Source organism: Mchenga conophoros, linkage group LG5, assembly GCF_057382185.1.
Source record: "Mchenga conophoros isolate Kocher_MC1m ecotype Shallow Benthic linkage group LG5, M_conophoros_male_GT1.1, whole genome shotgun sequence".
NCBI lineage: Eukaryota > Metazoa > Chordata > Actinopteri > Cichliformes > Cichlidae > Mchenga > Mchenga conophoros.
Window position 1 is genome coordinate 13,299,283 of NC_140530.1, and position 14,798 is coordinate 13,314,080.

Consider the following 14,798-nt stretch of genomic DNA (forward strand, 5'->3'; position numbering starts at 1 on the left):
TTATTCTGTTTTCGGTTCAGTGTACTGTGCCATGATTTTAGTGTATGTATCACTCTAGGTTCCTTAGTGTTTTCTTGTTAAGTCCCTGTCTATTTGTGTTTTCCAGTGGAGTTACTTACTTACCTATTTTATTTTGTAATTCCCAGTTGCCTGTGGTTTGTATTTTGTTTTACTTCCTTTGAATCACTGGGCTTAATTAGTTTCAGTTTCCTTGTTCCGCTCCTGTTTCCTCTTCCCTTGATTAAACCTCAGTGTCTTTGTGTGTATATGTAGTCCCAGTCTCCATTTTCCTTTTGTCAGACTGCCTGTATACACGCCCTGTTATACTGGACTCACTTCAATGGTTATTATTAAAGAAGCACTTTATTTGACACCTTTCCTGCCCTCTGAGTCTGTGTTTGGGTGCTTGTTCCTCATCACATGACAGGATCATGTTCATAATGTGGCTTTGTTCTTCCTGATAGAGCTTTACCCTGCTATTGTAGATGACATGGTGAACTGTGGTTACAGACATTGGTTCCTGGAAGTATTTCTGAGCCCATTACAGAATCATGCCTGTTCTTAATGCAGTGTTGCCTGAGGCCGTGAAATTCACAGCTCTTCAGTCTTGTCCTTTGTGTACGTCTCTCAAGTCCTGGAATCTTTTGATGATATGTACTGTAGATGACTAAATATTCAAAGTATCCATGATTTTAAGGAATATTATTGTCAGGGGCTGAATTTTTGATCTAACATTTTGAGTTTATTTTGTATTCTTGATTTTCTTATGTTAGACTGCAATAATGTTAACTTCTTGTGTTATTATTCAGTTAGGGTTTAGTTGAGTTTTTTTCTAGCTTTTCTTTTTTCTTATGTTTCATCCATGTCTCCATGTTTATGAGTCGTTTCCTGTCTTCTGTGTACATCTGTCTTGTCCTCTATGTTTAACGCTTAGTTATACCCTTGCTTTCATCTCCCTTATCTGTTCCCACGTCTCTCCTTGTGTTCTGTGTCTCCCCAGTCTGTCGTGTGTGCGTGTTTCCATGTTCTATTGTCAAGCTTGTGTTCTCATCTCTACATTCAATTATGTTTCCTGTTTTACTTTGAAGAGACTGGTGTTTCCATTTTCAGTGTGTTTAGTTTTACTTCCCCTGTGGCGTCATGTTCATTCGTGTCAGCTGTGTTTCCCCAGTTGTTTCCACTTCCATCATTACCCTTCTGTGTATTTAAGTCCTCTGTCTTCATCTGTTTACGTTGCGTCAAGTCACAGCAAGTCACAGCTTTTCTTAATACTGTTCAGGTTTATGCTCATGTTTTGATTATTTCTCGTTTACGTTTTGCACATTCCTGTTCAGTTTCATGCCATTGTCTCATGTCCTTGTTTTTATAGTTGATCCTAGGATTTTTTCCCAGTTTAGGTTAGTGTAGTTCCTCCCTTGTTTCACCTTGCCTTATTTTTGGTATTCAGCCTAATACAAAGCTTGTTTTTATTACACTTCTTTTCCTTTCTCCCGTGTCTGCTAATATTTTTTTTGAAATACAAGCTCTCACTATTAAAACATGAAAAAGAAATTAAAAATAAAATATTGGTTTATGAAATTTGCATTTCATTCTGTTTCTATTTCCATTTTATACAGCATCCCAACCTTTTTGGAATTGGTATAGTAACATATGACTGAATATTACAACAGATTTTAGATTTTATGGTTTTTTAACTGGTTTAGGTCAGTTAAAAAAGGTAACTAAAAGACTTTTCACACTCCCAGCTTTATCACTTATTATATAAGAAAAAAACAGTTATATTAATAATGGCTGCAATAAATTCCAAATGTAGCATGTCAAAATGTCTGCTGTGAAAAAAATAAATAAAAAACAATTATGTGTAGAATTAAAACCACTGAGAGTCACAGTTTATTTAACTCACATTACCAATGCACTTCTTTTTTGAAACTGCTTTACAATCATAAATAAAGATGTGAAGCCATCTCTCAGTCTTTAATTTACTATTTGAAAGCTGTATTTAAGAATATATTTTTACATTTAAAAGTGAAGAATTCAAGAATTCACTCTCTGATTTGGTCCTCTTAAAACCTTGGCCAGTATTAAAAGCTGAAGTATTTATATAAAGCAAAACTTTCACTTGTGAAAATTGTGTAGCTAGTCTTCTGTACACTGAAATAGCTGAAAACAGCATAAAACACTCTAAAAGCCACAAATCTCACCAGTGGGAAAGCAATCATGAACTTCTGTTTCACTAAAAAACTATGTCTGGTCCCTGCAGATATACTCCAGTCACCTGAGTGACAGTGACAGTCTTACTTCTTAAGACATTTTTTCTAACTCTAAAAGAGTGGTAATGTGTAGTAGTTGTTGTAAAGAGCAACAGCAGAGTTTTCAAACATAATAACCACAATGAGACACCAAAGCCTCTTGTGTCAGCCGGACTGCATTTTGCAGATGTTCTTAAGTGTTGTTTATGGAATACCTTTTTCCGCTCCAGCCTCATCCCTCCTCTCCATCAGCAGGTAGCGAGGACTCTCAGGGAGGAAGGGCAGCACACACAGCTGCAGCATTGCGGGCAACGCAAGGAAGGAAAACAGGTAAATCCAGGTGGACTCCTGCAGTCAAAACATCAACAAAAGAACTGCATCAAAGGTTCAGACATGGAACGGCTACACCATATTAAACAGCGATAAAACAGATGTATATCACAGCTGTTACAACACGTTCCACTGAATGGGTGGATGCATTTGGATTTTTTTAAAAGAATTTCTGCAAGATGATGAGGTTACTATTTATGTTATGTGACTATAACATCATTGGCTACTGTGCTAGCAAATACTGAGTAGGTTTAGTCAAGAATGTGAGGGTTTAGTAAAGCGATGCATTCTTTCTTGCATATATTTACTTAAAGCAGAAGGGGAATCTTTATATGGGCTGAAGGCCGTCTGCTGCTCTCATTAAATGTGAAGAGCATTTCAAATGTCAAGCAATGGTAATGAATATGGTAAAGTTTCTAAAACCTAATTTAGGAAAAAGAAAAGTTACAACACTGGATAAAAACAGGATGCAGGCATTTAACTAAATATGTGCTCAGATTTAATTTGATGGAATGGACTGCAACAAAAAAAGAGAAAAAAAAAGAAAGAAGAAACTTGACAGGCACCTGTTACCATGGTGTTGCATCACCTCTTAACAACAGGCTGTAAGCATGTGTGAACTCAGGGGGGAAATTGCTGCAGTTATGAAGGCAAATAAAAGGTTTCGCACCTCCTTTATAGGAGTTTTTGTGTCATAATATACTCAATATATTCAGTAGGTCACTTGTGTGGGCACTTTGGGCAGACCAGCTTAACACCTTGCTACAGATTCATACCGCTAAAATGCATGCAGAGTGTATTTTAGTATTATATTGTTGAAATGAGAAAGACTTCTTCTTTAAAAAAAGAAAGAAAGAAAGAAAGAAAGAAAGAAAAACAAGACTGAGTGGTTCAAACTAAGTGGTGCACTAAACAACATCAAAACCTGATTTCTAAGACTGCAGACAAGATTTTTCCTTCTCTCTCTATCTCTGTATAAATAAACCCATAAACTTGGGTTCAAGTTAGGCACTATATTTATGTAGATTTTGGGTTATTTTTGGCAGAGTAGTTTAGCTATAAAGTGTGTGCCTAATGCCAAAAAGAGATTTCCACTAAACAATTGTATATTTTTAAATAATCTACAGCCTCAAAGATCATTCAAAACAGGTTTTTGTCCTTGTCCCATGTGATCAGAGATCTCCTCCAGATCCTCTGAATCTTTTAATTAGTTTATGTACTGCAGATGATGAGATCTCCAAATTCTTTGCAACTTTATATTGGGCATTGTTAATCTCAAATAGTTTATCCAGTTGCACATGCAATTTTTCAAAGAGAAGTGAACTCCCTGGCTTTACTTGTAAATGGCTTATCTTCTCCATGAGGCTCTTTTTACATCCAGTAATGTTACTAATTCATTAGCTGTGAGTTGTGCCAGCAAGTGCGTATCAGAATCAGAACACCTTAATAATCCCAAAGGAAATTATGTGGTTACAGTTTAAGCTCAATTATAAATATCCAGAACATTACAGAGGTGAAATATATATGATTGACATTTTACATATCTATATGTATAATGTATATGTGTGTGTATGTGTGTTAAATACAGGGTTTTTATTAAAATTGAAAATTTCATCCAACCAGATAACACAACATGGAAGATAAAATAACAAGGTCTTTTCAGCTGCTTGCGCTTTAAAACATACTTTCATTAAAAGTACCCTTGAAAACAAAATCAAGTGATCCTTGAATGCATCACAACAATCCGAAGTAACCGTGTAGCCTCACCACAATGGACCGATTAAAAGTTATGTAAGTACCAGCATGTGTAAAAGACGAAAGAAGTCATCTTTACTGCAAAGATGAGAGGATGCACAGTCTCATCTCTGTGCAGGGCTGTGCTTCCTGATGTCACTTTAGCAAATGGGAGGACAGTATGTATTCGTATGCACAGAGAAGGAGGTGTCATTTGGACAGAAAATGCTCTGAATTTATGTGAACTAAATCCCCAAAATACTTTCCAGTTTCCAGGGATTAAGTTCACGTAAGAGTTTGTAAAAGGTTTGTTTTATGTTTATTCTTGGTCATCTTCACCAACTGAACAAGCTGTAAACACTGACACATTATTGATATGTCAGACGAGATCGGCTTGTGTTTTTGTTATTCATAACTGACTTTTCTTCTTTTAAGTTTTGAGAGTGCTGGAAATAAAATGAAATTTGTGGGTGAAACACTGATTATTTATGAGTTTTTATATGGTATATGCAGTGATGAAATATGCTGGATATACAAAAATGTTTGGTTGTGCAGCTTTAAATCTAAAATGAATCCAGGCTGGGAGAGTGAATCACTTTGTTATCTTGGGGAAACCGTAGTTGTGTTTCTCAGCGAAGCCCTTCACAGATATTTCTTGGAACATAAAAAAAGATATATAAGATGTATAGTTTTTTGTCTCTGTCTCTCTGATGCTGAACAGTGGATCATCTTATCCCAGCAGGAGGTGACAGTGGCTGGCTAGATTAAAGCTCTATAGAGTGCTCTCAGAGACAAAGAATCTGTGCTGCAGGCATTGATTTCTGTGATCTGTACTATAAACATCTCATGTTACCTCTGCGTAATCTTCTGGTAAGATGTAATAGAAGCTGACTGCACTCACAAAGTGATTATTTCTATTCTAACAAGCTTGTCAAGTGTGATTCAAGAAAGAAAAGAAGAAAAACAAACTTAATTTAATCCTGTGATGACCCCATCTGCCTACTTGTTTAGTCTGTCTTGTTATTTCTTAAAACATCCATAATCCCCCGCTCTTCTTCGCCTATCTCTCGCTAACATGATCTCTTTTCTGTTTTGTCGAAATTATGAGCCAGTTCTTGATCAGAATTTACAAGACTGGCAGCAAGCGACATGTCCCAATCAATCATCTGCAGAGAAATGCCTAACAATCAAGTGGCACAATGCTTATTAGGTATACGCACAGGAAACCATAGTTGACTTGGCAATTGTGACACAGCTGAAGAATGATCATTTGTGGGTTCACACTGAGGCCCTGTTCCATTAGTGTGTAACTTGTGAAGCACGCATTAAATGTTCTGTTTCACTCTCACACACCCATATGCACGCAAAGGTTTATCTGTGCAGTCAACAGTATGAACTAAATGCACGCCTTTCAGTGTCTAATAATTGTCATAAACAAAGCAGACAAATATTTTACTGCCTTATTACAAAGGCCGTGTAGCTTTCCCTTTTAATTATTACATGTGAGATGTTGACGGTTGTAGATTCTGGGATTGAACAAATGCAAAGCATGAGCCTTTGTTGTTGGGAGCTGACAGGAATGAAATGGAGAAGATTTACAACAGCAGCGTAGCTTCATGAAATGCACAGAGGACTACTACAACTGCCAGAGGGGTTTTGATATGAACATTATCTGAGACAGAGATAATGATAAAGTCAGGTGTACCACATCTTTGATATAGACAGTTATAAACACTAACATTATCTCTGTGTGGTTAGCCTTAATTACTTTTGCTGACCAGTGCATTCCCCAGCCAGGAGGTGAACTTGTTCTGTAGCGATTTTTTCTAATCATTTAATTGCAAATCTTTATTTCCCACAACAGGCAGTGAGATTAAGACAGTCATTCACTGTCAGTGTGGCACTCTGTTGTTCATAATTAACACATGAAGGATAGACTGTGCGTTGCAAAACGAAAAGTTGTCACTTTGGGATCTTTATAGAAGTGTTGTGTTTTCCAAAGCCTTTAGATGGATCATGAGTCATCATTCTGGTGACGCACAAAAGAACTTTCTAACGTCTGTTTATGTTTGTGTAAATGGTTGCACTTTGATCCAAACCATATTTTTCTAAAACTTATAAAGTTGTTTGAATGAAAAAAAGAAACACTGAGTAAAAATTTTAATTAAAAAAAACGTTTCCTGGTGTGACATCTTTTTAAATTTCTACTTTCTAAAGTGTTTCTTGTCCAAATAGTTTCCCCGTGGAGCACAAACATTTATCTGGAGCCGTTTTGTATCTGCATGATAAGAGGAAGATCACAACACCTCTTTCATATTTAATTCTCACAAAATGAGAGCCTACTTGGTAAAAATGTCATGGCACCAGGATCTCAGCCATTGGAATACTTTATAGATGGACATCTGCCAGGATCAGATGAAAAGCTGTTTCTGATGAAAGTCACCTTCTCTGTAAGCCTGTTTTCCCGATGGTCTGTCAGAGGAACAGACCTGGTGTGTGCTGTTCTTAAAATATTAAAGAAGACTCCTTCTACTAGGGAAAATGTGAAAGTGCTGGATTCACACAAGCCTTAAACTCTTACCGCATATTATATTCTTTTCTATTATTTGACAGACAGACAGATGATTCATACCCTGTGACAATGTGGGTTCAAAAATATTAACATGGTACACACGTATAAAAGCAATCAGCTTGAGAGACCTTGGGCTTTCCAACAAATCTAGACTCATTAACAGAAAAAACTTACAGAACATATTTGTTTTAATTGTTTTTTTTTTATCCTGTTAATAAATGAATGTATGTATTCCCCATATATAACAACCAATCTACAGTCTAAGTATCTATGTGATAAAGAATGTCATGTGGAAAATTAAGTATACACAGCTTACAATAGAAAGTATCCAGGTGTTAAAAATCAAATTGAATTGAATAATTGATCATTAGCAAGTGTGAACGTCTCTATAAAAGCAGATGTTTTGGTAACTTACTGGTCTGAAGCACTCAGGTGTGCATTAATACAGACATCATCAGGGATCTTGGAGAAGCAATGCTGCTCATCAATATGGGTAGATTTATAATGTCATTTCTAAACAATTTGAAGTCAATCATTCATTCTACAGCGACAAAGATTCACCAAGTTGAGCTGTTTCTAAGAGCAGACATCCCGGTAAATTGAGCCCAAGGTCAGACTGTGCAATGCTCAGAGAAATTGCAAAAAATCCAAGAGCTACATCTCACACTACATCACAGGCTTCAGTTAGAATGTTAAATGTTAAAGTTCATCACAGTACAATAAAGAAAAAGACTGAGCAAGCATGACTTGTTTGGAAAGGTTTACAGGGGAAAGTCTGTTCACTTTAAAAAATAACATAGCAGCACAGCTAAGCTTTGTAAAGTTACATCAAAAAACACCTCAAGACTTTGGAACAATGTCCTTTGGACTAATATGACCAAAGTGGAGATGTTTGGCCACGATGCACCACAAACACCTCATTACCTCTCAAGCATGGTATTAGAGGAGTGATGATTTGGGTTTGCTTTCTAGAGTCAAATGTGAGTCTGTCCCAAGCACAGCAGCAAATCTACACAGAATGCCTGGAAAAGAATCAAGGTGCTGCAATGGCCCAGACAAAGTCCAGCCCTCAACCTAAGTGAAATGCTTTGGTGGGACCTTAAAAGAGCCTGGAATAAATGCATGCCTAGAGGCAACAATGTAAAGAAGAGTGGGCCAAAATTCCCCCACAACAACATAAGAGACGGATAGTCATACAGAAAATGTTTACTTCAATGTACTACTGCTAAAGGTAGTTGTGCAGGCTACTGAATAACGGGCTGTCGTTTTTCACACACACTTCTTCTGAATTTTGGTCCAGTTATGCTAAATAAGAGAAAGAAAGAAAGTGTGACACGTTGTTGCTCATCTGAAGATTTATTTAAATTATTTTAGAACCTGTCAAGGACCAAGTGATATTATATCATGTCCCTTTCATATGACTCTAGCTGTAGTCAAGGCAGGCTGATAGCTTCACTATCTTGCACATGCACAGTGGATGACTGGTTAAGATCCTGTCACATATGTCTGTGATTTACTTGTGAAATGAAAAGCAAAGAAACGTGATAAGTGGGGCTGTATGTCAACACAAAACTCAATTTAGAGATGTGGTCAGCAGGTCATATTGACATGCGACAAATCAATGCTTTACAAATAAAAAAGAAATCCTTTTGTTTGCCTAAAGCTATAAAATAACACCAATATTTAATGGTAAAGTGCAAGGTAGCAATGGAAGAAAATAGGAGAGCACTTCATCAAATAAAGAGTGAGCAGGTTTGCGTAAAGATATCATTGATTTTATTTTGGTTTATCTTTTTGAAACAAAGGTTAAAATGCAAAGCAGTTTATAGGGGAATGAATTTGGTTTAGGAAGTTGAATACATTATTTTAATTATGTTTATCTTTTTTTTCTTTTCTTTTTTTAACCAGAGCAGGAATGCATCACATATTTGCAGGACAGCCATGCAAAAGGCAGAAGAAAGTAACAAAAAACCAAATTCATCACTACAACACTCGTGCCTTTATTCAGGATGGGTATTGGTCCACAGAAATTACGTAAAAGGAAGCTGGAGCCAAAATCCACTGGCTTGTATTCTCGTTGTTGGAAAGACAGCTCATGCGCTGCTGGAGATGTGCATTATGCATATAGGTTTCTGAACAAAAGGGTGCACCCTAGACAGGTTGCCAGTCCATCACATGGGTAACACAGAGAAACAGAAAACCGCACATTCTCACATGATCATTCTGGAATAAATATACATCTTTTTTTAATTTATATATTTTAAAGTCATAATCCAAAACTATCTGAGCAGGCTGGTGCCAAAAAGTGTAATGTCATACTTTAAATTTGGAAAAGCAATTCTGGGAAAACATATTCCATTATTATTCCTGTTTTAATATGATGCCAAAGCAAGCAGTGATCTAATGTCAATAAATGTTGCCAGGAGTAGAGCACTTAGATTATTGGCTTTCTGTTCATATTACACAACTGATTTTGGCTTTCAAAGCATCTGTGCCTTAGGCTAATGTCTGTTTCCAGCCCCAACAGATAAACTGAAAATCTAGCACATAAATAATCTGTTATAAAAACATTCCAGCAGCAGACCAAGTCAACATGGCTAAAGTTGTGCACAGTGAGCAGTGAGGTGAGAAAGGATAAAATGAATAATATTTCCTCAAGGGTAAACAAGGTGTGTCTGAGAACTCCTACTAAATAGCCTATTGAAATAAGGAACCGATAGAACCAATCAGATAGCGTGAAGGGTAAAAACGGGAGTTTGTTGCTCAAGTGGCAGAGGAAGCCATTGCTCATGGCCAAAGCGCTTTCAGCCAGCCTTAGAAAGGGAGGAGTAATAGTGTGAGCAGAGTTGGAACTTTTTCCTTCAGTATGACTTCATGCTTGAATATCAAGTCAAAATGAAATTTTCTGCTATGCTGAAGCTGTAGAGCGAATAAGTCTGCCACTGAGGCGTCATCAGTACGACTGACTAATAGAACGACCTTGATGTAACCCGGTGTTAAAAACGGGATTAAAAGTATAAATATTCATACTCTCACAATGGGAATAAAAATTGATAAAAACAAAGTTAATTATAATAAATACTGATAAAAAGCATGTAAACATAAGTTTAATTAATATGTACATATGTATATGTAATATTTAAATGGTGTGGGGGCAGGACTTAGTCCTTTAGAGTGTGTTTGTTAGATCCACTGAGCGACCAATCATTGGCCGGTCTGACCCTCCCCTGTCTGTGTGCGCTGCTTAGACACCTGTGTGTGCCTTCGTGTGCCAGTCAGATACGCCAGAGACACAGACGGTCAAAGATCCGTTTACCCGTGCGGCGAAGAAGCTAGCTGGATAGTGAAAGTCCTTTCTCCGACGAGAATAATAAGAGTGATACTGTATTCCAGAGCAGAGGCGGAGGCAGACATTTGATACACCCGGGGCTTAGCCCTAAAGGATAGTATGCATGTGGGATTGGGGGGGGGGTTTGAAATGACTGAAAGATTAATTGGCTCTGTTTTGAGTTTTGTTCAAAAAAGAATGATTTCATATAGGTTATGTTGAAACCAAGCACACCATTGTTTTTCTTGTGACATTACCAATAAGTTTGATGTGTCACATGGCCCTCTTCCCATTGAAAAAACAAAAGTTGTATTCAAGATGGACGACTTCCAAATGGCCACCATGGTCACCACCCATCTTGAGGAGTTTGCCCCCTCACATATACTAATGTGCCACAAACAGGACTTTAATATCACCAACCATTCCCATGTTATTACGGTGTATCCATATAAATGGCCCACCCTGTAGAACCTGTCTGATCTGGCCGATATTTCCCTTCTGTCCTTATACTGTGGTTAAAGGTAACTATTCTGCCCGTACTACATCCAAAGAAGGCAAGAAGTAGCACTAACAGGTCTTACATGCTCACTACTAGTATTGCACCACCAGTGTTACATTGACATTTAAACGCTGGTGGTTAATTCTCACCTTAATGCCACCTAGTCACCAAGGTCACACACAGACGTGAGAGGCACAAAGAAATTTCGGTCTAGACAACCCAAAATGTGATGTCCACATATGTGGACACCAGGTCCTAGGAGGGGTTCACTCCAGGTTCTAAATTGCTCATAGGTGTGAATGTGAGTCTGAATAGTTGTTGCTCTGTGTTAGCCCTGCAACACACTGGCAACCTGTCCAGGGTGTAATGTGTCTCTCATCCTTTGTTAGTTGGGATAGTCTCCTTGCTACATGCAGTTATAGAGAATTTCGTTTTTGCTTTCAACATTGAAATACTAGAAACTCCCCAGCAGCCAGGTTGTCTGGGTGCATTTGATCTTGGCATTGTCCAGTCCGGATGGAAAAGATTTGACTTTTTCACTGTCTTTACCAAAGTTTAAACTGATGTGCTGCTTCCTCTCAGTGTGTGAACTAAACATGCCAAATATGAACAAAATATGAACAATTTGTGAGCTATCGGTGATAAAATAAATTTTTTTACTACTCATTAAGTACTGTATTTTTTCAAAGTGTTTTTTCTAGTTAATATTGATAGGTTTATGTTGTAAGTCAGACATATAGTGGAACCTGTCAGGCAGGGGAGAGGAAACAAACAGGATCCAAGAAACAAAAGAATGAGCTGACAGCGAGCCTTTAGTACAGCTGATGCAAAAGATACAAAAAATAACAAAAACCACAACATGAGGTACATGAAAATCCAGAGAGAATAAATTGGGCTGGCTGCACACACACACACACACACACACACACACATTGACAAAAAGGACAAAAAAGCAGACAAGATTATAAATACTCAGAAGTCACTGGGGACAACGAGCAGATGAGCGGGGAGACACAAGTGAAAGCAATTAACAACAGGTGAAAACAATCAGGGAATCAGAGGACAGGAAGGAAGCAAACCTGACAGCAGACATGAAAGAAAACTACGCTTCAAAGCAAAACCGGAAACAACCAAAGGAAACTAACAAACACCAACACAAGAACTTAAGATGTCAGAGACTAGGCAACACGGAGGGACAGAGGCATGAATGCAGAAATAAGGTACAATAAGACACAAGCTGAGGAAACTACTAATACTACTATTAAATATAACAATACACCGGAAAGAAGACAAAACAAGACAAAACAGAACATGTAACTGGTTACCACATTAAAAATAAGCAATAAAATCTTATCTTATCAATAATGTGAGAACTAAGTCTCACATTAGACTAGAATAATAAATAAGTCAAAATCTAAAAATTCAGCTAAGAACAAAACACAAAATGTAAACCAAGACTGGAACCAGTTCAACCAGTGACAAGTGACTCTCACAATAGGTGAATAGTACTTTATCTAAATGCATCACCAAAGTCATGACAGGTTCACATTTTACTTAAAGTGCCAATTTATATGACTTTTAGCATAATTTATTGATTCAGATTCCTCACTCACTCACACTGGCTTTGGGCTTGCTGAAATGCCTTTAAGTGCAATTTGTTTATGACAGTGACTCGAGAGCAAACTTTATTACAGTCAAGGGAAAAAATAATAAAGAAATTCCCCACCACCACTACCAGACATCCACAGTCAACAGACCTTCTCCACAGACAATATACTAAAAACTTGGAGTGATGTGGTGGTTATGTTTAGCCCACTTTTCATTTACTAAACTCAAATTTCTTGTCTTGATTTAAAATTTCTCCAGCCTCAAAACCATTCTTACAGAAAACAACACGACATATACAGGGAGTGCATTATTATTAGGCAAGTTGTATTTTTGAGGAATAATTTTATTATTGAACAACAACCATGTTCTCAATGAACCCAAAAAACTCATTAATATCAAAGCTGAATGTTTTTGGAAGTAGTTTTTAGTTTGTTTTTAGTTTTAGCTATTTTAGGGGGATATCTGTGTGTGCAGGTGACTATTACTGTGCATAATTATTAGGAAACTTAACAAAAAACAAATATATACCCATTTCAATTATTTATTTTTACCAGTGAAACCAATATAACATCTCCACATTCACAAATATACATTTCTAACATTCAAAAACAAAACAAAAACAAATCAGAGACCAATATAGCCACCTTTCTTTACAAGGACACTCAAAAGCCTGCCATCCATGGATTCTGTCAGTGTTTTGATCTGTTCACCATCAACATTGCGTGCAGCAGCAACCACAGCCTCCCAGACACTGTTCAGAGAGGTGTACTGTTTTCCCTCCTTGTAAATCTCACATTTGATGATGGACCACAGGTTCTCAATGGGGTTCAGATCAGGTGAACAAGGAGGCCATGTCATTAGTTTTTCTTCTTTTATACCCTTTCTTGCCAGCCACGCTGTGGAGTACTTGGACGCGTGTGATGGAGCATTGTCCTGCATGAAAATCATGTTTTTCTTGAAGGATGCAGACTTCTTCCTGTACCACTGCTTGAAGAAGGTGTCTTCCAGAAACTGGCAGTAGGACTGGGAGTTGAGCTCGACTCCATCCTCAACCCGAAAAGGCCCCACAAGCTCATCTTTGATGATACCAGCCCAAACCAGTACTCCACCTCCACTGGCGTCTGAGTCGGACTGGAGCTCTCTGCCCTTTACCAATCCAGCCACGGGCCCATCCATCTGGCCCATCAAGACTCACTCTCATTTCATCAGTCCATAAAACCTTAGAAAAACCAGTCTTGAGATATTTCTTGGCCCAGTCTTGACGTTTCAGCTTGTGTGTCTTGTTCAGTGGTGGTCGTCTTTCAGCCTTTCTTACCTTGGCCATGTCTCTGAGTATTGCACACCTTGTGCTTTTGGGCACTCCAGTGATGTTGCAGCTCTGAAATATGGCCAAACTGGTGGCAAGTGGCATCTTGGCAGCTGCACGCTTGACTTTTCTCAGTTCATGGGCAGTTATTTTGCGCCTTGGTTTTTCCAAACACTTCTTGCGACCCTGTTGACTATTTTGAATGAAACGCTTGATTGTTCGATGATCACGCTTCATAAGCTTTGCAATTTTGAGACTGCTGCATCCCTCTGCAAGATATCTCACTATTTTTGACTTTTCTGAGCCTGTCAAGTCCTTCTTTTGACCCATTTTGCCAAAGGAAAGGATGTTGCCTAATAATTATGCACACCTGATATAGGGTGTTGATGTCATTAGACCACACCCCTTCTCATTACAGAGATGCACATCACCTAATATGCTTAATTGGTAGTAGGCTTTCGAGCCTATACAGCTTGGAGTAAGACAACATGCATGAAGAGGATGATGTGGACAAAATACTCATTTGCCTAATAATTCTGCACTCCCTGTACAGCACACTTTCAAAATGTAATCGTTCATAGCCTCCTAAACCACTAACCTGACCCAGCAGCTCAGGCATCCCCAGCACTTGCCCAGTGAACACTCCTAAGCAGATTAGAATGGAGTTGAACTGGCCAATCATACCTCTGAAGTGTTTTGGGGAAATTTCTCCCAGGTACATGGGGAGAGCACTGAGAGCAATACCTGTCAGAAAGAAACAAGCAAACAATATATTAAAACCTATTAAAAACAATATATTCGTGTCTATGTAAACACCCCTGTCATCAGTATGTATTGACATAGTAGAGGAATATGCATTCACGTATCTTGGCCGTATCTAGGATCTGTAAGCATCAGCTGTCTTTAAAAGCATTGGGGGTGTTTTTATCAGTATCGAAGTCTGTTTTGTTTTACCACATAAATGTGCAGACACACCAACAGCTCCACTGCACTAACACACACTGAACATCAAGTCACATTTCACAGTTGGCTGTCTTGAACTGTGGGGCACAGTCATGGGTACTAGTATTGATGGTCTGTGCATTAGAAACGGTCTACACTGAAGAACAAGTTAATACTTAAAAACAAATCAATTTCCACACACTACAATTTGTAAACAAGTTACCCCACGC

The 14,798-nt window shown here is 38.0% G+C and overlaps 1 protein-coding gene across 4 annotated transcripts in view; it reads right to left on the reverse strand.

The window, feature by feature from the left end:
* The window catches only part of slc2a9l2 (solute carrier family 2 member 9, like 2), a 100,422-nt gene that overhangs the window by 59,771 nt on the left and 25,853 nt on the right, over positions 1-14,798 (reverse strand). For all 4 annotated transcript variants that reach the window (XM_085273388.1, XM_085273386.1, XM_085273387.1 and 1 more), the window contains 2 exons: positions 14,225-14,370; positions 2,465-2,597 (listed from right to left, as the gene is read on the reverse strand). In XM_085273388.1, coding sequence (XP_085129514.1) covers positions 2,465-2,597; positions 14,225-14,370 — 279 coding nt within the window. The remainder of the gene's footprint in view (positions 1-2,464; positions 2,598-14,224; positions 14,371-14,798) is intronic.